The sequence below is a fragment of the Sorghum bicolor genome, chromosome 4, assembly GCF_000003195.3.
Source record: "Sorghum bicolor cultivar BTx623 chromosome 4, Sorghum_bicolor_NCBIv3, whole genome shotgun sequence".
Classification (NCBI taxonomy): domain Eukaryota; kingdom Viridiplantae; phylum Streptophyta; class Magnoliopsida; order Poales; family Poaceae; genus Sorghum; species Sorghum bicolor.
This window is the reverse complement of record NC_012873.2, coordinates 53,781,277-53,806,569: the sequence shown is the minus strand read 5'-3', so window position 1 is coordinate 53,806,569 and position 25,293 is coordinate 53,781,277. Positions and strand designations below refer to the sequence as shown.

Here is a 25,293-nt window from a genome sequence, read left to right as displayed (position 1 = left end):
TTTTTGCTCCTTTGCTGATGTTCACTGAATGAGAGAAATTACTAAGAACATGGAATTTCTGTTCTTTACCCCAATCACTGCTCATTAAAGTAAAAGCTGTTGTGGAATCTTTCTGTGGCATCACCCTATCTGATTGTGACACACTGATTAAGCTTCCTTACTTGCATTGTCCTATCTACCTTAGCTAGTTAGCCTTATGGACAGTCAGGCAATTTGTAGAGCTGCACTATATTCACATGTGTGTGATTTTAACATATTTCTGTTACCTCATTGTCTTTCGGCGCTGTGGTCAGTTTGGAATGCCATGACATTCAATATGCGTTCAAACCTTGAGCATAGTTTCTAACCCATTCATCAAGTCTTTACCTCCATACACAGTACTGAGAACATTACACTTAGAAATGGCGAAGAAAAAGCTATTGCTCGAACATAAAAAAAAAAGAAAAATGACTTAGTAAACAAGTTTCTCGTAATAATTGGTTGAACAAAAAGTAAACGCTAAGAAGCATATAGAAAACTGAATGCGTCTCTTCTTTTGCATGAGTGATCGATTTCATAGTATGAATGCTGAAGGTTTCTGTCTCACAATGATGTGTCATGAAAGCAAGTTATACAATAATCTGTAGCTGTTTTTTGGTCTCTGATTACATTTGAGTAATACTTTTGGAACTTAAGTTCAATGCAGCCATATCCTATAAAATTCAACAATAGAAGTTTTTCAGAATTTTATTCGTGCAACGTTTAATATAAATGTCAAAAAAAAATCCATCAAACTAGAGGCGTTTATTTTTTTTTTTTAAAAAAAAGTTGATATTCCAATGTTTAATATTAACTCTGTTGACATTTCCATCCAGTCTCTTGAAAAGGAGCTTTTGATTAACAAGTCATAGATGATAGATATTGTTTCAAAAAATAATCGAAATAAGTTAGCAGGTCTTACGATTGGTGTCTTATTTCTTTATTGGTGAAATATATCTTAATCATCTGGGAGAAGAACCAAATGTTTGTCTTTTCATCCTGTATGTTGAGTTTAACTGTGCCCTTAACTAAACTATCTTGTTTCTTTTACATGTTAGGCTCTCCCAGTGCACTGTATAATATGCATTAAATGAGTGTTTTTGTGACATAGCATAGAGTTAAGGAAGAGAGAGAAGAAAGATGTATCTTCATGGAAATACAATTTGGGCTCAATATTCAAGGCTAAGAAACCATGTTGGTTTGGATCTATTGTGATATATACACAACACATGCATCAATTAACAGATTTAGCGTTCCTAAGTAACACCAATATACTATGCAATGGATTTGTTTTATTTGTCTGCATTTATATGTCTATATGAAATTGCTGCTTTGATGAGAGCAACATCATACAATGCAGTGGGAGTAGCCTCAGGAGATCCCTGATGACCTTAATTCACTAACTTTTCTGCCTATTAAATTTCAGGTATGTAGGTTGTCAAAAGTTAATTGGTTACTTTTATTTATGGCCTATGTCTCCCCAATCAACTATTTGTTGTATTATATAGGCAAAGTATATAGTGAAATAGTATTGTACACATGTACTAGTTCTAATTGTCAATGGAAGGTGCTGCTGAAATTTTTACTGAAAGCAACGTACATATTTGTTTGGGTACCCAGCCTGCGAGAGCAAGTCTTGCTCAGTTTCCCCTTTTGCTTGTACAAGGGAGACAGTCCTTGTCTCTAATATCCTAATACTAATAACACGATGATTGGAGCACATAGGTGCATATGTGCTGATTGCTGTAGGAATAGTCAAAAGTGCCTGCAACATACATAATCCGAATTGCAGAATCTTGGGTTGTCACTACTGATAGATTCAGTTTTCTTGTTTTGAGGAAACAGGAGAGGGTTGCCCTTACTGGATACATATATGAAACAAGAAGAAAAAACAGGCTGTCCTGAAAAGTGCACCTTGGCCCTACTGGATTCAGTTTTATTGTAATCCTCGTGCATGCCATTAATCACTTATGCAGTAAACGAATGCCTTCTAGCTTAGTTTCATTGTCATATTTAGTGAGATCTACCTTTAAACTTTTTATGTTTAGCCATAAAAAAAGGTTTCAAGGTGTTTCTAGTCCAGATGTTATATCATGCCTCACGGGAAACTTAATATGTAAAGTATATAGAGTCTCCCAGCTCAGTGCACTTCTGTGCAATTTTTCAACTGTGCACTTCTAATTAAAATACTGTGTGTTATCATTTGTAAAGTCTAATAATAATTTAAGATTTAAAACCTCAGTGACAAAAGCATATTCGACTTTCTGTGATGCCTCTTCGCTTAGAGGAGAAGTTGCCCAAATAATTGTTACTATCTTATCTGATTTCCTTTTCTTTCTAGAAACATTTTATCAATTGACATTGTTCTTTGCTGCTTATCAGAAATGTTAACATTTTTTTATAGATTAAATATCAAGGGCCATATGACTAGGAAAAGGCTAGTTGCCTAATGTACAAAAAGGATTAAATGTCCTGCTATGTCGGCAAGAGATGCAAATAGTAGTAAGAAAACCTTGAGAGTTAATGTTGATGCTTTTACATCTATATTATTTCTGGCTCTATATCATTAGCATGCTCAACTTAGTTGACCTCTGAGGGAGAATTTCTATTCAACAACTTGTATATAGAAAGTACACGTGGAAATCCTCTGTTCAAACAACCTTATAGAACCTTAAACAAATGACAAGGTGGTCATAAAAGTTTAGTGTTGATAATGATTAGCCAGATTGCACCCTTACAAAGCATTGCAGTAATCAAATCTTTTATTTTATTCTTTACCTGCTTGGTACTGTGTCCTTTGGTCAACTCTATGATTAGTTGATTACCATACAGTACTATATATATTGCCTGATTCTTTCTCTTTAGCCCATTACTCTTATCCTTCCTCTATTCTTGACATGGAGCTTGAGCTTAGTCTGGGGGATTCTCGAGCTCCAGCAAAGAGCACTTTCATGCCTGCACTGACTCCTATACACGCAGGTGAAGGAGAAGGCCATGAGCTTGTGCTAGAGCTAGGAGTAGGGACTGCCAAAAGAGCTGAACAGGACAATCAAAAGACGGTCGTGCAAGCAGAAGCTGTGCAGGAGGAAGAAGAAGAAACATGCTCATACAACGAGTCACCTGTCGAGCTGAGCCTCGTCTGCCCTTTGCTGCCTGCCTCGACAGAAATAGGTACAGAACAAATTATATGTGCAAACTGGATGTTAGTTTCATTGGTTCTAACTTCCAAGTAGTTAGATACCTATAAGGCTATAAGATATGTTGTGGTCAAGCACATATGGGCTTCACGGCTTGCAAGTTCTTGGATGGTAACAAGTCCTCTGTATAGGGACCGTGTATTCAGAGGTGTGCGGACGAGGATCTGATGTGAACACTGTTCTGGTGGATGGAGACACAGCACAAGGAAGATCTTTGTCAACTTCGTCCTTGGCTTTGGAGGTTCCTGTTCGGCAGACAGCTGATCAGGAAGCTGCAGAGGATGCGGAGATTAGTGGGGTTGGCGGGGGAACGAGGAAGAAGCTGAGGCTGTCCATGGAGCAGTCTGCGTTCCTGGAGGATATCTTTAAGGCACACAGCACACTTTCCCCAGTATGTGTCTATCCTGTTGCGTTTACTATATTTCCCTGTATCTGTGGAACATATTACGTGCCCTATGCTTGTAAGATGTCCTTGACAGGTTAAGATTTCTACAAAAAGTTGTAAACGATGATGTGTAATCTAAAGCGACAAACTAAAAAGGACTTAAGGTGATGCAGCATAATGAGAAAGTAATTAATATAATACATACAACAGGATGATTTGTTTGTTTTTGTTATTTTCTAGACTAGAAAGATTGGTAGATTTGCCTGTGTGGTACAGATTGTTTTGTGATTGCTGGATGACTGTCTTATGATCACCAAGAAACAGTAATCAATTCTTTTTGCAGAGTAGAGATATTGCCCTCGGAAAACTCAGTTAATATACAATAGTCCTTGATGGGAAGTTTTCTAAGAATCAAGGGCATGCTGCATGCACTCTTGCATGTGGTATGAGCTTATTATATATATAATATGGAGGCAGCCAGGCAAAGAATGTATGCATGAAACAATCTGAGTGGGTTTGTTTATTGGGAAAATGGTTTATCATTCTAACAAAATGGAACATTTTCTCAATTTAATTTCATTTTCGGGGATCAACTTGTAAAACCATTATCGGCTAGAAAGATTATTGCTTCACACTATATGCGACTGGGATGGTTGGTTACTTCTACGGCTTTTAGCACTAGCACTCTGTTACACTGTAAGTAAGGCCTTGTTTAGATGTGAAAAGATTTTGGATTTCGCTACGGTAGCACTTTCGTTTGTTTGTGGAAAATATTGTCCAATTATGGATTAACTAGGATCAAAAGATTTGTCTCGCGATTTACAGTTAAACTGTGCAATTAGTTTTTGTTTTTATCTACATTTAGTGCTTCATGCATGTGATGAAAGATTCGATGTGACAGAGAATCTTGAAAACTTTTTGGTTTTTGGGGTGAACTAAACAAGGCCTAAATAATAAGCTTCGTTTTTTCACTGAGTTCTGATCAAATATTTGTTTACTGTTATTTTGTCACAGAAACAGAAGAGTGATTTGGCGAACCGGCTTAGCCTTCGACCGCGCCAGGTGGAGGTCTGGTTTCAGAACAGAAGAGCGAGGTAATATTATGTCACCCACCTTTTATCTCTCAGATGGCATCAAAATCAGTCATCATTCCTAAAATTAAGCTGCTGGTAGTCTGCTACGACTGCGCTGCACCCCTGGGCTCTTATCTAACTTATTAACATGCCATCATATCATCGAATCTAACATTGCAGAACTAAGCTAAAGCAAACGGAGGTGGACTGTGAGTACTTGAAGCGTTGCTGCGAGAACCTAGCACAGGAGAACCGAAGGCTCCAGAGGGAGGTAGCAGAGCTGCGTGCCCAGCGTATTTCCAACACCGCTGCCTACACGTTTTACGGCCATCATCTGCCTGCATCAGGGTTCAGCACAGCCCGAGTGTGTCCCTCATGTGATAAAAACAAGGGCACAGCTCACTACACTGCTATCAGCGCACCATCAGCAGTAGTGACACCACCATCGGCGGTGTCCACCACCTTGTTCGCCAGGCCTCACTTCGGACCCTTCACCATCCACCCACTGCTCCGCCGCCAGCCGTCGGCGACCTCCTGATATGATGCCCAAAATAAAGCTCTGATCTATATATCTCGGTGTGCGTAAATGTAGACTGCTTGTACTGTAAATACATAGTACGGAGTAGTAGTTACTTCTGTTCAACCATGATCAAAATGATTATAAAGCAAGTATTATGGTGGGCTGTAAGCTGGCTAAATGCTGATGTGGAGGAGAGAAGGGAGAAGAGAGAGGAGAAGCAGACTGTAAGCTTACAGTCAACTTAGACACAAGAACCAAGAAACTTTGTGAGAGAGATAAGTGGGCTATGTATTAATAGTGAATAGGTAACTGTTGTATGGGTGGGCTGTATTATTAAACTTGCTCTTAGAGATGGATGCATATGTAGTAGTGTAAGCTTGTATAATTAAAAAGATAGGCATATACACGTTGTAAAATGTAGATGAAGAAAAGTAGACCCGACAAATCGATGTCACGATGATGTAAATGGACATGTGTGTTCCATCTAGGCCAGCAGATCCCTAGATTTTCTGTGGTTGCGTAATTGACTCTGCGGAGCTTGTCGCTGTACCTTATGATAAGGTTTGCAGAAAAGTATTTCATCCGGCCGGGCATGGTAAATCTAGCTTTGCCAATTGTGTGCCAGTGGCGTATACTAATTTTGTTGTTGAGACATCCATCATGAGCTGTGACATTGACCTGCTATAGGCAATCTAACAATCTTGTTGGGAGAAGAAACGTAAATGGCGACGTAAAGCATTAATTGAGCTGGCTAGTTCGTGTGTGTCATGCAACGAAACATTTTTTTTTGGGTGTCACCGGCCAGAAGAAGCTGTCAAGTGTTGATTACTCGTGCTGCTGAACTAATCAGGTGGCAAGCCAGCGTCTCGAAAGATCATTTAATTTGCAGCGAATTGAGTCGACGAAAAAGAATGGATGAAAACTGAAGAAAGATGATTAATATCGCAATGCCTTGAAAAACACGACACGTTTGGAACGCGAAGTTTTCTAGCTCGATCTGGTTCGCTTATTGTAAAGAAGAAAAAGAAGATTAGAAGAAACTGTCTTCGTTTTGAAATCTGAGCCTGATCTCAGCTCGAGTAATAATAGAATATACAATGTATGTGTGGAGGCGATCGGGCTTATTAATAAATAATTGTACGACTAACCGCTATTTATACACATCAAACTATCGACATTTGTCACCTAAGAAGAATGACACCGATGACTGTGTATGCGTGTGTGTGTGTGTCTATATATATATATATATATATATATATATATATATATATATATATATATATAAATTTTTCCTACTCCCTAGGAGTAGTTACTCCATATGTGTATCTCTAGATTTACGACATATATGGTCCAACGAAGTATATGTAGACGTAGTATATGATCATACTAAATCATCTATGGTAGTATGTATATCAAGTATGCAAGTATACTTGAAGTATATTGTTATACTTATTTTATATAGTACTGCAGTGGCATTTTCGTAAGATATTAAAAAGTATGGTCTCTTTTGAAAAAAAATCACGTTCGAAGATTTGAAGTATCTTAAATTGATGTGTGTGTGTGTGTGCGCGCGCGCATGCATACCTACACCGTTATGCTTTGTGACTAGTTGGTTCAACATCCTATGGTCCAGATTAGAGTTTGCACAGTTTGCACAGAAGATGAGTTTGCACTAGATACGTTCCCATATATATATAGAGACAATATAGCTAAAAGCAATGGTCATGCACAGGAGACTTTGTGCATGCATTTGTTACTAATAATATAGATATAGTGCTTTCTATATATGGGAGGCATGTGTGTACATTTTTTTTACTGTATGATTGAGGGACAATGTGATGAATTCCTTGCAAAACCTGCACACCTCTAAGTAGAATTTCTTTTTGAACGTAATACACCTCGAAGTGGAATTATAGTGCCAGAATATGGGTTTAAGCTTCACAGTTACGTAGTACTACAAAAGAGATCGACAAGGGTTAAGCCAGCGAGCAGGACAAAAGAGGAGAGGTTGACAATGGCCGTCTCTACACGTGTTGACAGATGACCACCTAGATTAGCATATATTCGCACTCGGAACTTGATTGGAGGGCGCACGTGGACGAGGACGGCGACACGTGCGCACGCTCACAGCCGCAAGTGATGGAACGTACTCCTGGACGCAATCACGAGTTTGATCATGCATCACGATTGGTTTGGTTGATTAATTGATCACGACCGCTTGGGTTCTAGTAAGAAGGGAATTAATTGAGTAGATAGACGATGGATGCATGCATGGATCACAATCCCAAATCTCAAAATTAAGCAGCTGATGATGGATCAGCGCATGTATGATTGGGTTGACGTGCGATGCTGCCGGTCTCTGAAAGCTTTAATTTTTAGAATTCGTATTAGTCAATTTTTTAAGTTTAACTAACTTTATAAATAAGAATATCAATATATATGACATAAAATAAGTACTCTATGAAAATATATTCTATAATAAATCTAAATTTAATATAATAAAATTTAACATTTTCTTAGAAATTCAGTTAAAAATAAAAAAAATAACTTAAGACAACTCTAGGAATTAAATCTTTATATCATCATATATATATATCGATCCAATAGAATGTGTCCTTGTTGGCATTGGCGGATTCAAGGGGGGGCTGGGGGGCTGCAGCCCCCCCCCCCCCTTGGGCAAGAAATTTTGTTAACAAAAATATTTTTTATACTAAAAATTCATATTTTTGTTAACAAAAATACATTTTTAGTTCTAAAAATTCATATTTTTCAACAAAAATACATTTTTAGTTCTAAAAATTCGTTTAGTGAATTCCTGAAGATAAAAAACTTTTTGTATTTGATATTTTTCTATGCTTATTGTGTATTTTTACTTTGAGCACTTTAAAAATTATCAATTTTAGCTATATCTATTAGTGTACTAGGTCTAACGAGCAAAAAAAAAATTTAGCCTATGTCATTTAGCCCCCCTCTCAGTCCATTTCTGGATCCGCCACTGCTTGTTGGATATGCATGCATGCAAGCACACAAGCTAGCGTCCATCAAACTCGCTCGTGACAGACAAGCCATTGTGGATGATGGATCGCTCATCCGGTCCCAGAACTCTATATCTCTGGGCGTGGGCCCTTGCATAATCTATCGATATCCAGGTGTATACACACCATATATACCAATCGAATCAAACGTCACTAATGAGAGAACAATGAAGTAGTGTTGATCGTTGCTGCAAAGTGTTCATACATGTAAAGCAGTATACCTCCTCGGTTCTCGGTTCCTCCGCTCCACTTTGGTTTTTAGCATATAGTTCACTTTGGTTTTATCATAAGTTAAGAGGGTGCTTCATAAACACTCCGTTATGGAGCAGCTCCATAAAAAACTGAAGTTTATAAAGTAACTCTTTAGGTGCTCTCACAACTCCACATTTTTTCTCGAACTGAGTGTATGGAACTGAAACCGTTTGGCTAAAAAACGTGGAGCGGAGCTAAAAAAACATAGAGCAGCCAAAAAAACGTGGAGCGGAGCTAAAAACATGAAGCAGAGTAGTCATAAACACCCCCTAAATTTCTCTAATTTTAACTATTTTCAAAAAGAATACACAACAAACGTCTACACCATCCATTTAGTTTTATCTCCTATCATCAAACTACATGATTAAAATGACAGAGGGGCTACCCATCGTAATATCGAGCGAGTTGGGTTAAATGCGTAATTTGGATTACGCCTTGGCCAGAGGCGGAGCCAGCGATTTTGATTAGCGGGGGAGAGGGGGCAAGATCGTATTTTTAGTATGATAAAATATACATAATTGTATGTTTCAATAACTTTTCAAAAAAATTACACTATTTATAATTAAAATCATAATATTTTAATAAATAATATGTGAAATTGATACATTTTTTGCTATAAATTTATAAATCTACTGTGCGGGGGGTGCGCCATGGCCCCTGCTAGCCCCCTGGCTCCGCCTCTGACCTTGGCAACATACATTGCCGATGCGTATCTGAAGCAAATAAAACATGCAACAAATTAATATTGAAACGGGTGTAATCCACTCAAAAATTTCTACATGAAACCTAAAATGATGAAACTTTACATATCTACAAATGATTCTTCAATGTGGCAAAAATGAAACTTTGCAATCATGTGCTTTGATCAATGTATAAAGGAGCAACCTTTTTTCTCTCCTATATATCTTTTATATAGGTCAGTCGACAAGACGACAAACATATATGGACTAGTGGACTTTTATCTCTGTTTTTTTTCTCGAATATTTACGTATCATTAGATTAAGTAGAAGAGTTTAAACATAATCTCTATGTTGTTGGAATAGATTCTTAGGTTCAGTTGTGATATCACAAGATTGAATATATATCTAGAATCGTCGTCATACTCATTTCTATAAAATCACTATGTTTGGATGCAGTGGCGGAGGGTGAACCCAATTATAGGGGGGGGGGGGGGGGGGATTTTAAAAACAAGAACAAGTGAACTGTTGTAGGAATACAGAGTACGCCACTTGATACAGTGCAGCGGAAGGGCCGGACTGTCGGAGGCGAAGAGCCGAAGATGCAATACACGGTGACGCAACTCCGTGCCTTTGTTCCTTTTTTTAGAAGAAAAAGAAAAAAGGTCGTGCCCCAGCCCCAGCTTCCTATCCTGCATATCTGAGTGCCTAAATGGGCTTGCCTGGCTTGTGCAGTAGACAACAAAAGCTAGAAAATTTACTTGGGCCAAAGAAAATACTACTAGGCTTTATGAAATTTACTTGGGCCAAGCGGGGCGGGAGCCCAGTTTCACCTCCACTGGGCTCCGCCTCTGTTTGGATGCGCCTAAAATCTAATTCTGGCCGGAAAACAAATGCATGCACATGCAACTATAATTAAAAAAGTAAAATCACACGTACAAACTTATTTCTATAAAAGCTTTGTTTTCGCAGTAATGTGAAGGAGCTGTCAGAGTCTAGCTCTTTCGTTTTCTCGGTGCGTTTTAGCCGTAGGCGGAATCAGTGGCGGAGCTCAAACAAAAATTTAGGTGGAGCGCATTACAAACACAACTTTCTAATGACATTACAAGGACACACATAAATAACTAATCTATGATAAATTTAAACATAAATTGATGATGCTACTTCTCATTGTCCATTAATTCAACAAAGATCTATCGAACAAGAAAAAATGTTCAAATTAAAGACCAAAATCCAACATTTCAAGAGCTAAGAAACCTGTAAATTTAAAGACCTTGGTCTCGGCCTACTCCTCCCTCTCGCTCTCCTTTGGCTTCTCCTCGGCCACACCCACGCCCATGGCTAGCGCCCACCTCCCCACCGAATTCACATATATCATAGATTCAAAGCAACCTGCATATTACAGGAGTGCTAGAGCAGCGAGCAGGTACCACACACACACAGCTCAGAGCTAGTCGGGCGGGGCGGTTGTAACGAGCGGCGCAGCGTGGGGTGAGCGTGCGGAGCTCTGTCCTCTGACTCCGAGTGCGCTAGCGTGCTGCGGCAGTGGAGGGACTGTCAATGGACTACGAACGAGAGGAGTCGCGAACAGGATTAGGTGTTTGGGGCTACTTTTACTTGGGCTGGCTAGGGTTATTGGGCCTATTTTTCTTCCCTACTTATTTTTTTTTGTGTCTGGCTGCTGCTCACATCGCCACGGATGCTGAACGTTGCCGCTCTATTGCTGGTCGCTTGGCCAGAGGGGAGGATGGCAAAGGAGTTACTAAGAGCAACTCCAACAGCTTGACTATTCTTATTATGAGGCTATTTTAGAATTTATATAGCAAAAAGTAGACTGCAATAGATGTGCTATCTGGCTTTGAAAAATAGAAAGTTTAACCAACCACTGACACTAGCTTTCTAATTTTATAGAATACCAAGTAGACCTCTTTTTTTAAAGAAATTTTCTATTTTATAAAATAGCTAAACAAAAAAATTTAGCTATTAATTTTAGCCAAACACTTAGAGTTGCTCTAATGATGCTACTCTGATGGTAGGTGGGGCAGCTACCCCACCATGCCTAAATGGGGAGCTCCGCCTATGGGCGGAATCGTTTTGGCCTGTGCTAGGGTACACTTGCGATACAGTAATAGGGTAAGAACTACACCAAACCAAACAAGCTCTATAAATAAAGATGTAGATATCCCCACTATTTGTGAGGGGCTCCTTGCTGAAAGCCCTAGTTTGGTTTTGGATAATTGATGAAACCCTAGTACTAACCTCTATACTAAAGTGTGTGTAGACTTAATGAGGTTGGTACATGCCAAGTGATGGAGCAAGTGATGATCATGGTGATGATGGTAATGACCACAAGATGATCAAGTGCTCAACTTGGAAAAGAAGAAAGAGAAAAACAAAACCCTATGGAGATCAAGGCAAAGGTATTGCTTAGGGTTTTGGTTTTAGTGATCAAGACACCATAGAGGGTGTGATCACATTTAGGATAGATAGCCATACTATAAAGAGGGGAATTCTTTGGCTAAGCGGTTATCGAGTGCCACTAGGTGTCATTGTTCATGTGCATGCTTTTAGAACCTAGTAAGCTAACTTAACTCCTTCGAAGAAAATGTTTGTGAAAATGCTAACACACGTGCACATGTTGGTTTACACATTGTGGTGTTGGCACACTTTGAGAAGGAGGTGGAGTTTGAAAGGTAGAGAGAGGATGGGTTCCTCTCTCCCTCCCGCCGAGCTTGCTCGGCGGGATTCGGCGCTTTTCGAGAAAATGAAGTGCATTTTTTTTATTGCGCCGGTGGAAATTTTGAAGAAGTCGCGGGAGTGTTTCTCGCCGAGAAACACTCACCGGACGCTGGCTCAGAGGCACCGGACGCTGTGTCTGAGCGTCCGGTGTGCAGGCTGCCTGGCCCAGCTAGGGTAAGGCACCGGACGATAGGCACCGGACGCTGGCCTGTGCGTCCGGTGGTCCGTGTCCAGTGTGAGGTCTGTTTTGCAGACCTCTCTGGGTGTGAGTCCGGTGAGCACCGGACGCTCAGGGTGCGTCCGGTGGCTTACGTCCGGTGACCCTGCAAGTTTGCGGAGCTCTCTGCGCATGAGTCCGGTGTGCACCGGACGCGTCCGGTGCCAACCTGCTCAGCGTCCGGTGCACTGCAGGTGACCGTTAGACTCTGACACGAACGTTTCGAAAGGTGACACGTGACTGACGTTGGAGCACCGGACGCAGGTGTTGAGCGTCCGGTGCCCCTTTAAGAGCGTCCGGTGACCCCGTATTTCGCCCAGTGAAAGAGCCAACGGCTCTATTTGTTTGAGGGGTCTATAAATACGTGTTTGGCCGGCTTGGGGCTCACTCTCTTGGCATTCTAACATACTTGACATCCTTGTGAGCCTAAGCATACACCTCCCACTCATCTCCTTCATAGATTATATATCTTTGTGAGATTGGGAGTGATTCCAAGTGCATTTGCTTGAGTGATTGCATCTAGTGGCACTTGGGGATCGTTCTAGCTGCGGTTTTCTTGTTACTCTTGGTGGTTGCCGCCACCTAGACGTCTTGGAGCAGCGGAGGAGGATTGGCACGAGTTGGTGATTGTTTGTGGCCATCTCCCGGTGATTGTGAGGGGTCTTGTACCTTCCCCGGCGGAGAGCCGAAAGGTAACTCTAGTGAATTGCTTGTGTCATTGAGTTACCTCACTTGTGGGTAGGTTCTTGTGGTGTCCTAGTGAGGACGAGGTTCGTGCTACACCTCTTAGCCACCGAACCACCAAGTGTTGGTCGACACAACGGGGACGTAGCGTGCCGGCAAGCACGTGAACCTCGGGAGAAAAATTGTGTCTCCATTGTGATTGTTCATTGGATTTCTCCCGGTGATTGGACTTCATATTATTGATTGGTTCATCCCCTCTACGCGGCGGTATAAAGTTCAAACCATCTCCTTACATTCCCGCAAACTAGAGTAGCTTACTTACTTGTATAGAAACTTTAGATAGCTTTCTAGTGTAAGTAGTGACATAGCTCTTGTGTGCCTAGTGATTATATCAACTAGAATTGTTGGATAGGTGGCTTGCAAACACCCCATTAGAGCTAGAGCAAAAAGTTTCGCTTTGTTATTTACTAACCTCTTGCTCTAGTGAGTTTGTAGAATTTTTAAATAGGCTATTCACCCCCCTCTAGCCATATTAGGACCTTTCACTTGCCAACAATAAAGTATTGCAGCGTTAGAGTAACTCCAACAGATATGTTATCTATGTTATCTAGGCTATTTTTACATTTTCAAAGTAAAAATTAAAGTCCAACATGTGTACTATCTGGTTTGCTAAAATAACAAGTTTGCTATTCCTAAACTTTCGCTTGTCATATATAACATGTCGTCATTACTAGCTATCCTATACAAATGCTATTGTAGAACTCTATGCTTTGGGTAAAATTTTTATTTTACACAATAGCTAAATCTTGTAGTTTAGAATATAATTTTATCTAAGTCTCTTGGAGATGCTCTTAGATACTTGATATAAATTAATTACTCTCTCTATTTCGATTTATAAATCATTTTAACTATTTTACAGAGTCAAAGTATTTCAAGTTTGATTAAAACTATAAAAAAATTACAAAGATTTATAACGTCAAATAAGTATACTATAAAAATATAATTAATGAAAATCTAATGATAATTAGTTGGTATCTTAAATGTTATTGTTTTATGTATAAAGTTCGTCAAATTTGAGATGCTCTCTCCAAAAAAGTTTGAATAACTTATAATTTGACCTTTTTGAGAGCAACGTTCCGAGAAATTCGCTGGGAATTCAAAATTTATCCAAGTGAAAGCTACACGTTCCTGATCTCACATCCATCACTGACACTGATGACTGATCGATACACCGCATAAAAGCTGGAGTATATTTATTTTATTTCCGCAAACAGGAGCAGCTAGCAGCAGCAGTGCATGGCATGCCATAGTAGAGTAGAGCACGTACTACTCCAGTTGCCCCGACGACGGATGGTCACGGCAGAGGACAGAAAACACAGAGAGAGAGAGAGAGAGAGCGCGCTACTCCAGCAGGCTCAGGCGACGACGGCCGCTCCGGCCTTGAGCTTCTTGGCGAATGCGGCAAAGTAGGTGCCCTGGTGCACGGCCATCTGGAGCTCGGCGTCGCTGGGCAGCCTGCTCCTGCCGTCGGCGCCGGCGAACGTGCCGGCCCCGTAGGGGCTGCAGCACCTGACCTCGTCCATGTCGAACATGCCGTCGCCGAACGTGGACCCGACGGGCACGAACACCATGGCGTGGTGCGCGAGCTGCGACACGGCCGTGAGCGCCGCCTCCTCCTGCCCGCCGCCCTGGGTGCGCAGCGAGAAGAGGAACCCCGCGGGCTTGCCCGCGAGCGCCTGCGTCCGCCAGAGCCCGCCCGTGGTGGAGTCGAACAGCGCCTTCATCTGCGCCGCCATCATGCCGAGCCGCGACGGGAAGCCGAACAGGACGCCGTCGGCGTCGGCCAGCTGCTTGCCCGAGATCACTGGGTGCTTGTTGTCGCTCTTGGTCTTGACTGGCGCGCGCATCTTCGCCAGCGACGACGACTCCTCCGGCAGCGTCGTCTCCGCCACCTGCCAGATGGTTGCCTCGACGCCGTCGACGGAGTCGGCGCCCTTCTTGATCTCCTCCGCCAGCCTCGCCACGTGGCCGTACGTCGAGTAGTACCTGATCACATTAAAGTCAGCAGCAGCGAGAGCATGATGAATGACTACTCGTGTACGTATTGAGTACAGCATCGCAATTAGCTAGAGGTTGCCCACGCACGCACACGACGTAGATCTTTGTCACCGCCATTGATCGATCGCACAAGCTTTGTCGATCGTCGTCGTCTGCGTTCTTCCTCCCCGCCGTCTCAGTTTTTGCTGTGTGCAGTGTGCTGCTTCGTGACTCCATCGATCCACACCGAGAGCGCGTTTATATAGGAGTCAGCTGCAATTAAAGCTGAGCACGACGGATCGGAGCAGCCACGGTGATTTGGGCACCATCTCATTTGGGAGGTCAAAAGCCGGTAGCCGGCGCGCGGCTCCGATCCGTGGCTTGCTGAGGTGATCAGTGGCGTCGCTGCTGACGTCGCTCCTCGTCAAAGTTATCTATATACCGGCTGGGTACATACTCCCTCTAAAAGAAAGTCATTTTAGAGATACAGTCTCCAAAGTATAATTTTAATTTTTTATATTTACAAAAGTACCTTACCAAAAAATGATATATGTATTTTTTATGAATTTTTTTTAAGACAAATCTATTTATATGGTTTTTACATTTCTACACTCAATAACTCAAAAGTTATTCATGATTTATATTCTCAATGTTTAATTCAAGTCTTGAATAAAATGACTTTCTTTTTTACTTGGAGGGACTGTACAACATATATACTCCTATATAACAAGCGCTAACGCAAGGGTAAATACAAATCACTGAAAAATATTTAAGACTTTGAAGATTTCTACAAACGAAATTGAATTAGCATAAAGAGAGCTGAAACTAAGCAAGTACTAGCTAGGATTCAAAATGAATTTTAAAATTGCTTTGACCCCAAACTTGTGTGACGGCACTGAGTGCGAGACTACAATCGAGTGGCGCGCGCAGAACGATGGCAGGGGCGATGCGTGGCTAGCCATGGCCATGAGAGAGGTGAAAGAGGATAGATGGAGCTAACATGTGGGCTTAGATCCATTTTGGCGACCAATGAGACCAAAAAATGGAGATTAAGCACCAAAATACCGTATTTAGTCCTAGTTGGTCATACCAACCGAGACTAGTTGGGTCTTCAGGTAGTGAAAATGATGGTGCACCCCGTCCTTTAGCTAAGGTAGTGGAAATCATCCCAATTTCTACCACTGCTTTATATCTTGAACAAGCAGTGAAAATCATTCCAATTTTATTGCCGTTAGTTTCTATTATAAATCATCCCAATCGTATAGCTGGCAGCAGTTGCGGTGCAGGGCGGAGTGCTGCCACCAACAGGGGCAGGGGCAAGAGGACTAGGGGAGTATTATATGTCGCAATTGCCAGCATAGGAGAGGACGCCGACCATCAACAGCAATGCATGAAGGAGGACGAGGGCCGCAGCTCCTAGCGGTCAGGACAGGGAGGAGAGGTCGAGCTCCAATGGCTTTGGTGGGGAGGAGTGTCCGGTCTCCGCTCGTGCAGCAGAACCTAGAAGGTTTGGGATGAAATAGGGAGAGGAGGCTGATTAAAAAATTCTTATATGTTTAGCCATAAACTTTAGAAGTATGTGTTGTAGATGGACTGTTGGAGGATTGTTCTATTAAACTCTCTACAGCTGATGTGTCCAAGTTGATAGAGAGTAACTGTCACAAAAAAAAGTTGATAGAGAGTAATAAGCTCGATCTCAGTCATTGATTATGAATCGAAATTCATGTTATGGGCATGTAAATGAAAGTAGAAAATCAATGATTGGATGGATATATCATGCAAAAGGAGAAAAAGAAGGATGGACGCGGTAAATCACAACAAAACAACTATACCCCACTCGAGTGTTCCAACACTAGATTTCTCTTTCTCTTCCTTTTGTCTCCCTCTCTTCTTCTCCATCATCGGCAGGCTTAGAAAGGTGGTCAGGGGAGGCAAGCGGGCCTAGCAGTGGGGATGCGAGAGACGGCGGTGACAGTGACACTGCTGGTACAAGTGGAGGAGGAGGGGGTTGGACTATGTTGGGATGGGGACGATCACGTTGTCCATGATAGCGGCACGAAAGAAGGAGCAGGAGGCTGCTGCGGACACAGTAGAGTCTCATTAGAGCTCATGGTGGAGCAATGGGCGGTGAGTGGCGGCGGCACGTCAGGCTGGGGTAGAAAAGAAATCAAGTGCAAGAGAAGTTCAAAACACTTGGGCCTTACGAGGGGCTCTTCTGGAGGAGCCGGAACCGTTTTGGTGAAGCCACAAATTGTGGTTTCGCTAAAATGGTTCAGACAAAAACAGTTTCTCTAAAAAAATGTTTGATAGGGCTCCTCTAGAGGGACTAGAGCCGTACGGTAGACAAATTCCATCACAAAGGGCAAAGTGCAGGCGGATGGGAAGAAGCGTGCATCCTCCTTCCCTTGCTAAGAATAGACTCGCGCGGGTAGGGGCGGGGCGCACAAGAAAACGAGTTGAATCAAGCAAGCGCCTGCCCAGGGTGGCGCGATCGATCGATCCATCCAGCAGTTAAAACGGGTGGGACGCCTCCTTTCCCGCGGAAAAAGGAGCTCCCACCGCTAATCTATCGTCCTCCTCCCTCCCTCCCTCCCCCGCGGCCGGCCACCCACGCCGTTGCTGCTGTTCTCGCCCTCTTCTCTCGTAGGTGCCGTCGGAGCTTGCTTTTGGGGAGGTAGGTAACGGAGCTCAGCCTTAATTTCTTCTCACACATCATCATTCGTGTCAGCATATTTTCTGCATCCGCCGCCTTGTCGCCGATCGATTTCTTGCATTATGCAATGTCTTCTCTAGCTCCGAGGACCATCTGTCAATGAATATTCCATTGCTGATCTTTAATTGCTTGATAAGAGAATGTGACCATCGCCAGGTCGTGCGGCATGATCTGCTGACCGACCCCAAATCAACCCCGGCCGCGCATCGACCGTCGCCGCCATCCAGTCCGGCGAGGAGGAGGAGAAGGAGGAGGAGGAGAGGAACCGACAATTAAAGATGTCTTGCTGCGGTGGCGCCGAGGAGGACAGCTACGGCCCGCCGGCCAACCAGGCGGTTCCGCCACCCAATGCCAATGCCCCCGGTACGGTACAGCTGCATGCAGGGCATCATCAGATCACCGTCGATGTCGTCTGACCACCACTGCTGTGCTGCGTGCCTTGTCATCTCAATCCACGCATGGCGCATGCAGGCAACCGAGGTGGGCCGAGGGGACCGGGCGCGCCCAGGGTCGGCGGCCCCGCCAAGCCCGTGAGCATCGACGTGCCCGCCATCCCCTTCGACGAGCTCAAGAAGATCACCAACAACTTCAGCGACCGCGCCCTCATCGGCGAGGGCTCCTACGGCCGCGTCTACAACGCCACCCTCAGCGACGGCCGCGCCGCCGTCATCAAGAAGCTCGACACCAACGCCTCGCAAGACTCCGACACCGACTTCGCCGCGCAGGTGCGGACGCATGCCATTGCCATGCCTGCCTCCTCACGTCATCATCATCTCCCTCTTCCTCTCGTTTCTTAACGTTGCCTGCTCGATCGTCTCCCATCTCCATGACTCCCATCCTACAGATAGCGATGGTCTCCAAGCTCAAGAACGAGTATTTCCTGGAGCTCTTGGGGTACTGCTTGGAGGACGGCACCCGCATGCTAGCCTACCAGTTTGCCACAATGGGTTCTTTGCATAACATACTACACGGTGACGATCCATGCATCTCTTCTACGGCCGGCCGGCGGCGACATTGCAAGCATCATGGAACGATCGATTGATTCTGGCATTGCTTTGTTTGTGTGCAGGGAAGAAAGGAGTTCAGGGTGCGGAGCCAGGCCCCGTGCTCAACTGGGCTCAGCGAGTGAAGATAGCTTACGGAGCAGCAAGAGGGCTAGAGTACCTCCACGAGAAGGTCCAGCCGTCGATCGTTCACCGAGACATCCGGTCCAGCAACGTCCTCATATTCGACGATTTCAGCTCCAAGATCGCTGATTTCAACCTCACCAACCAGGGGACCGACACCGCCGCACGGTTGCACTCCACTCGTGTGCTAGGGACTTTTGGATACCATGCCCCAGAGTAAGAATGATCCATGAAGAACAATGTGGCATCACAAACTGTGCAACTACTGCATTGTTTTGCTTTTGTAGCATTAGCCTTCTTACTGTTGGTAATCTGAACCATTTTCTCAGATACGCTATGACAGGCCAGATCAACCAAAAGAGCGATGTCTACAGCTTCGGCGTGATCCTTCTAGAGTTGCTGACCGGAAGGAAGCCGGTCGATCACACCATGCCGAAAGGCCAACAAAGTCTTGTTACTTGGGTAATGCGATTTGTTCAATTTCGTTTCCTTTCTGAAACTCATCATGATATGCAAATGCCAATAATCTCCTGACTGACAATGTCGTATGCAATCGTGTGAGTAGGCCACTCCAAGGTTGAGTGAAGATAAAGTGAAGCAGTGTGTTGATCCGAAGCTCAACAGTGACTACCCTCCAAAGGCTGTTGCAAAGGTAAACAAAGCAAGAAAAAGTTCTTGCGCTATGCATGTTTCCAGGAACTTTTCAGCAGTTTGCCGGATATGCTACAGGGACTTACTGGCATTTTCTGAATTTTCAGCTGGCAGCAGTTGCAGCGTTGTGCGTTCAGTACGAATCCGATTTCCGACCAAACATGACCATCGTGGTGAAGGCGATCACGCCTCTTCTAAATGCACCCAAACCAGCCGCTCCAGCAGCAGCACCACAATCCTGATCAACCAGATGACAGAATTAGCCTGCTCATATCTGACTCCTGAACACGATCGTAGAAGTATGTTAAGGAACCACGCATCCTTGCTCCATCGATCCAGCGCCTATGCTTTTGTAAAAACCACTAATCTGCTGGTACTGCAGGACACATATAGGGGAATTTTGTAAAATGTTAATCCAGTACTCTGAATTCGTGTGCTTTTTTGTTTGTCTTGTGATATAACATGTGCAGTTTTAGAAAGTACACATGTTGTTTCCAGCTAGAAAGGTAGACATAACCTCAAAATTCTTTTTAATAATTCACATAAAGTGATGCTGAACAAAAGCTTGCTAATTATGTGCTAACGATTGGTGTTGCGAATAATATATATATGCAAATTTCCTTTTGTCACGCTTACAACTTGATATGTTTGCTGTTTTTTCCTCCTAAATAAGGCTTGACAAGCATTGCATGACACACACCTTGATTCTAAGTGTGGTCATGGAGATGACTGCGAGTTCCCAGCTTTTCCAAATAACATAAAGTCACAGCCAGCGCTACAGGAATGAAACTGAATCAGATCAAGAGATTATTGGCTCTTTTTCACCAAGAGATTATTGACTCTTTTTCACCAAGAGATCATAGACTCTTTTTCACCATGTAATTGCTGGGACCTATTACAAAGTAGAAATAGTCCGAAGGAGCACACTCTGATAACTTCAAATCTTGCTTATGCTTAAACCAAAACTTTGGTAAGTAAATGGGAAAAAAATTCTACATACAATGAACATGAGAAACTTTCACCAATTATTTGCATTATTACCACTAGAGCGTTGGACATGTGACCAGATTACACCTCCTGACTGATGAATAAGGCTCATGTTTATACACTTCAAAACAAAAAGGTAAGAGGAACAATGTGTGAGCACTTTCTGATGGCAATCCAAGACAGTTGCCTCCCACTAGCATTTGTGCACTGTAATAGAATAAGAGGTAGCTAAAACCAGGTCAGCAGAAGCTGAAAAGGATAAAAACACACAGAAGCCTTTCCCTAAAGAAATAGTTAAGGAAAATTTTAAAGTATAACATGCTAAGCGAAGATTGATCGTGCAAAACATAACAGCATTCAGGTAGTGATTTGTTACTTGATCTTTTACTGATCACCCCAAAACTAAAGAGATGTCTCCAACCACTTGGATCATAATGGCAGATGTGAGCATAATCATGCCCTTCTCTCAATACTAGCAATAAATCAATAAATAACTAAAAGGTTCAGGTTAACTCCTAGGAACTATCACAGTACATAGTAGACCTCAAGGAGTATTTTACTCTATGCCAGTTGAGATACTATGATACACATACACAGTGCATTTACGTTTCAGTAGAAAAGCTGGATCTAACAATTTCAATATGCCTTCCATTCCAAGCAGGAACATCAGCCACTGAGAAGTGAGGTTTTGAATCACACTTCTGGTTACTGGCTAATCCTCTGTAGTTTTGTAACACCATGTGACATGGGGAAATCTGGATGACTAATTTCCGTTCAATTGAGATTTTTATGTAATATAAAGCAATCCAGATTTGGGCCTCCGGTTCCAAGCAGTAGCTAGTTGTGAAACATCTTTCATTCAATTTGCATTTCAACATGAATAAACCAACTTTCTAGTTTTGCACAGGTACTACCATGCCAAAGATGATTATGTGCACAAGAAATAAACAAAAATAATGCAAGCAAATTTCTAGTCATTTGAAAAATGGAGTAGGCTTTATGCTAAAAATTTGACAAAAGGCACTCCACAGGTTAATAAGAAAGTAGCATCAGTTAAGCAATTGCAATCGTACTGTCAAGAAAGTCCCCTGCCGAAGAAGTTCATATAGCATACACTAACTGATCATCCTAAGTTTGTGTAGGTCCATCTAGCATCTTAACGGCTCCTTTCTTCATAAATTTCTTATTTACAACTCCTCTAGAGCACAATTGACCAAGTAAGTCTCTTGCCTCCTTTACCAAGCCTTCATAAGCCAAGCCTTCAACAAGTATAGTGTAAGTCGATTCATTCGGCATGCAGCCATTCGATATCATGTAAGAGAACAGGTCGATAGCATTATGTGTTTCACGCCTTTTGCAGAGCCCAAGAAGAATAGCATTGTACAGCACCACAGTGGGCCTTATACCCATATCTTGCACTTTACAAAATGTTCTAATCGCCTCCTCAATTTTGTCTTCTCTACAAAGACCAGAAGCTATTGTTGTATAAGTAATGATATCTGGTTGGAGCCCTTTGCTGATCATCTCATCCAACAGTTCTAATGCTTCCTTTGTTTTGCCAGCCTTAGTAAGGCCATCAATGACCGTGTTATAACTAATCAAGACCGGGCTACAGCCTTTGCCCTTGAGTTGATGAAGCAAATCAATAGCAACATCAACTTCCCCATTGCGGCAGAGTGCAGTAAGCAGAGTGTTGTATGAAACGATGTCTGGGTAACAACCCCTGGACACCATTAGTTCTACAAATGCCATTGCTTTATCCATCTTCTTTTGTTTGCAGAAGGCATGAAGAAGTGGGTTATAACTCAATGAATTAGGCGTGCATCCATACTTGGGGATCTGCTCAAGAACTTCCATTGCGGGCTCAACCAATCCTCTACGACACAAAAAACTGATGAGCATATTAAATGTTACCACATTCGGAGGGCAACCCTTGTGGGCCATCTCTTCCATGAGCTTCTCCGCGTCTTCCCACCGTTCTGCAGTGAACAAGCCCTTCAGCACAATATTGTAGCTAACAGTGTTCGGCTCGCCCCCATAGGACGGTAAGTTCTCCAAGAACTCCATTGCGTCGTCAACCCGGCCTTCCTGGCAGATACCATTGAGGACGACATTATAGGTGATGATGTCCGGGGCGCACCCCTTGTCCCGCATCTCATCGAGAAGCTTCATGGCCTGCTTGTACCCGTTCCTCTTGCAGGTGGCCTCGAGCAGAATGGTGTAGGTGACGACGTCGGGCAAGCAGCCGCGGCGGAGCATATCGTCGAGCACCGCGAGGGCGTTGCTGGTCCGGCCGCGGCCACAAAGGCCTCGGATGAGCGTGTTGTAGGTATACGCGTCGGGCTCCACGGGCATGTCCGCCACGAGCCTGCGCGCGGCGTCGAGCTGCCCGGCCCCGCAGTAGCCCGCCACCATGGCGTTGTAGGCCACGACGTCGCGCCCGCACGCGCCCAGCACGCGGCGCGCGTCCGCGGTGCGGCCCGACGCGCAGAGCTTCTTGATGAGCGCGGCGCAGGGCCCCGCCGCGGCGGGCGAGGGCGGGTTGAGCCCCGCGAGGGACTCGACGAGGCGGAGGGCGTCATCGAGTTCTCCGCGGCGTACGAGAGCGTGGAGGCGTTCGGTGGCGGAGGTGGAGGAGGCGCTGCGGCGCGCGGTGGCCGCGGATGCGGCGACGCGGGGGACGAGGTGGAGTTGAGGGGGCCTGGGTGTTGGGGGCTTGGGCGGCGCGGGAAGGGAAGGGTAGGGGTGAGAGGAGGGGAAGGTGATGAGAGCGGCGGACATGTGCGACGGCGGCGCAGCGGGCGAAGGCGCGGCGGCCATCGATGTCGGGCCACGACGCAGCGCAGCGGCGACGATAAGGTCAGTGGAGAAAAGGAAGGGAAAAAGTCCGATTTAACTTTCTGAACTATCGGTTTCCCAAAAGAAAAGGAAAAAAAAACTTTCTGAACTATCGCCACAGTCCAACGTTTCAGGTCTTGTTTACTTCCAAAATTTTTTGCAAAATACATAAAACATTAAATATAGATAAAAAATAACTAATTGTGTTGTAATTTACAAGATGAATCTTTTAAACCTAGATAGTTCATGATCTGACAATATTTGTCAAATACAAACAAAAATAGTATAGTATCCATTTTGCAAAAAGAAAAATAGAACTAAACAAAGCCTTAACAAAAGACTCGGAAACAAGGCAGTCGTGCTCATTATGGTATTGGAAATAGACACGTGCCCTCCCTTCCCTAGGTCCAAACTTGGCCACCTCAACTGTACAATGTGGCATGTGTATATTTGTTAGAACAACACATAGGCAGAGGGTGTTAACCCCCCTCACTCGATGCACCATCTCTTCCTCTCCTTCCCATTCCTAACTCAAGCTACTCTAACTCACCATTTATGTTGCCATCATTGTCGCCACAACGAAAGAGGCCACAAATGTCAAAAGAAAGGAGTACGGCCTATAAGAGGACCGTGGGAGGAACCATTATGTGCTGAGAATGGATTGCCAAGTTAGGATTCTTGTTCCTCTGATTTGTTGAAGTACAAATACGATATGCAGTTAGGTTAATTGACTTAGGTCTTAAATTGAACCATGTTCTATAGCTTAGCTTGCATCCTTTTTGGGTCACTGTAGGGTAAGTACAATTATAGAGTAAGGGGACCACTGGATTTCTTGGCTCTTAGATTTCATTCAATGGTGAATTTTCAATGATGGTAAGAAGTTACATTATTGTGGAGGTCGAGAAGCTATGTCATATATTGAGAGGGATAAGATTTCTATTGAATATCAAAGCATAAGGGTAGATTAACGGGCTGTTTGGTTGCTGGTCACAGTTTGCCACATTTTACCTTAGGCAAGTTTGACCAAGTTGGCAAGTGTTTGGTTGACAACTAAGTTTAGGCATGATTCTTTTGGGCTCCACATGTCATAGAGTTAAAAAGTGTGGCAAGATTCCTTTAGGCATGACAAAGTGTGGCAACCAGGGGATGTTTGGTTGCTAGCCATAATCTACCACAACTAACTTTAGGCAAGTGTGGCTAGCAAATTGGTTGCCACACTTTGCCATGCCTAAAGGAATCTTGCCATACTTTTTAACTCTATGACATGTCGAGCCCAAAAGAATCATGCCTAAACTTAGTTGTCAACCAAACACTTGCCAACTTGGTCAAACTTGCCTAAGGTAAAGTGTGGCAAACTGTGGCTAGCGAGCCACACTTTTTGTGGCTTGCCACACTTGCCTAAAATTAGTTGTGGTAGATTATGGCTAGCAACCAAACATCCCCTAAGTCTCTGAATTAAGAAGCATGGCAGTTTGATTAACCCATTAACTTATTCTCCTAATTAGCCAGGGACTCTAGGGGACAATTTCTACAATTGTGTTCGTATGTACACTTCGGTCCATTAGCGAATAGCTTCATGGGCCCACCACTTCATGCAATCTTGGCGCATGAAAATGACCAAAGAGGCTAAGTCCTCGTTCAGGTCATCCACTCTTAGGGGCTCGAGCACTTAAGTGTCTCTTGGCCCTTGGGGACGTCTTGCTTGAGCAAGCCCTGCAATATGAGCTTTATCTTGCTCAAGCAAGACTTCCATTCTCGACTGACACTGAGAATATACCTTAGAATATGTTAGGTATCTAGAAGGTGACATGCAACACAAAGCATTAAAGCATGAGACCCTATCGGAGCTTTGTTTCCTCGCTCTAGTGAGGTTATGTCTACCACTCCTAATGTAGGGTCATGCCTATAGTGTGACGCGACGTACAAAGGCCATCGTGCGCCTGCTACACAAATGGATCCGAGCCCGCATGGCAGCATCCCAATCCATGAGAGCAGGACATCACAAAGAAGGTGAATCCAGGGAAGGCAGAACAACAACAGACAAGACAAAATCAGCTCTAGGCTGTGACAGAGGTAGTTGGGGCATCGTTGGACCCCCATTACAAGACAAAGAGGGGGCTCGACACTGCTAGACTGAAGTAGG

General features: G+C 43.6%; 4 protein-coding genes across 6 annotated transcripts; 2 read left to right on the top strand and 2 right to left on the bottom strand.

The window, feature by feature from the left end:
• LOC8068920 (homeobox-leucine zipper protein HOX7) lies at nucleotides 2,893-5,797 on the top strand. Of its 2 annotated transcripts, none has more exons than XM_002453985.2 (4): nucleotides 2,893-3,189; nucleotides 3,362-3,606; nucleotides 4,615-4,694; nucleotides 4,854-5,797. In XM_002453985.2, exons 1-4 carry the CDS (start codon nucleotides 2,916-2,918, stop codon nucleotides 5,209-5,211), a joined length of 957 nt encoding a protein of 318 aa, XP_002454030.1. In that variant the 5' UTR covers nucleotides 2,893-2,915; the 3' UTR covers nucleotides 5,212-5,797. The 2 variants fall into 2 exon arrangements, with proteins under 2 accessions (XP_002454030.1, XP_021314037.1); XM_021458362.1 differs by having other exon boundaries at nucleotides 3,347-3,606.
• Nucleotides 14,018-15,139, bottom strand: LOC8072601 (NAD(P)H dehydrogenase (quinone) FQR1). 2 transcript variants are annotated; one of them, XM_002452261.2, is made up of 2 exons: nucleotides 14,947-15,139; nucleotides 14,018-14,843 (listed from the first exon to the last, which is right to left on the bottom strand). In XM_002452261.2, exons 1-2 carry the CDS (start codon nucleotides 15,069-15,071, stop codon nucleotides 14,213-14,215), a joined length of 756 nt encoding a protein of 251 aa, XP_002452306.2. In that variant the 5' UTR covers nucleotides 15,072-15,139; the 3' UTR covers nucleotides 14,018-14,212. The 2 variants fall into 2 exon arrangements, with proteins under 2 accessions (XP_002452306.2, XP_021315936.1); XM_021460261.1 differs by having other exon boundaries at nucleotides 14,943-15,076.
• Nucleotides 17,414-19,753, top strand: LOC8068919 (probable protein kinase At2g41970). Its single transcript, XM_002453984.2, has 8 exons — nucleotides 17,414-17,508; nucleotides 17,704-17,910; nucleotides 18,019-18,272; nucleotides 18,392-18,518; nucleotides 18,617-18,890; nucleotides 19,004-19,136; nucleotides 19,240-19,326; nucleotides 19,433-19,753. The coding sequence occupies exons 2-8, from the start codon at nucleotides 17,826-17,828 to the stop codon at nucleotides 19,565-19,567; spliced, it is 1,095 nt and encodes a 364-aa protein (XP_002454029.1). The 5' UTR covers nucleotides 17,414-17,508; nucleotides 17,704-17,825; the 3' UTR covers nucleotides 19,568-19,753.
• Nucleotides 20,319-23,196, bottom strand: LOC8068918 (pentatricopeptide repeat-containing protein At1g09900). Its single transcript, XM_002452260.2, has 2 exons — nucleotides 21,386-23,196; nucleotides 20,319-20,519 (listed from the first exon to the last, which is right to left on the bottom strand). Exon 1 carries the CDS (start codon nucleotides 23,130-23,132, stop codon nucleotides 21,441-21,443), a length of 1,692 nt encoding a protein of 563 aa, XP_002452305.2. The 5' UTR covers nucleotides 23,133-23,196; the 3' UTR covers nucleotides 20,319-20,519; nucleotides 21,386-21,440.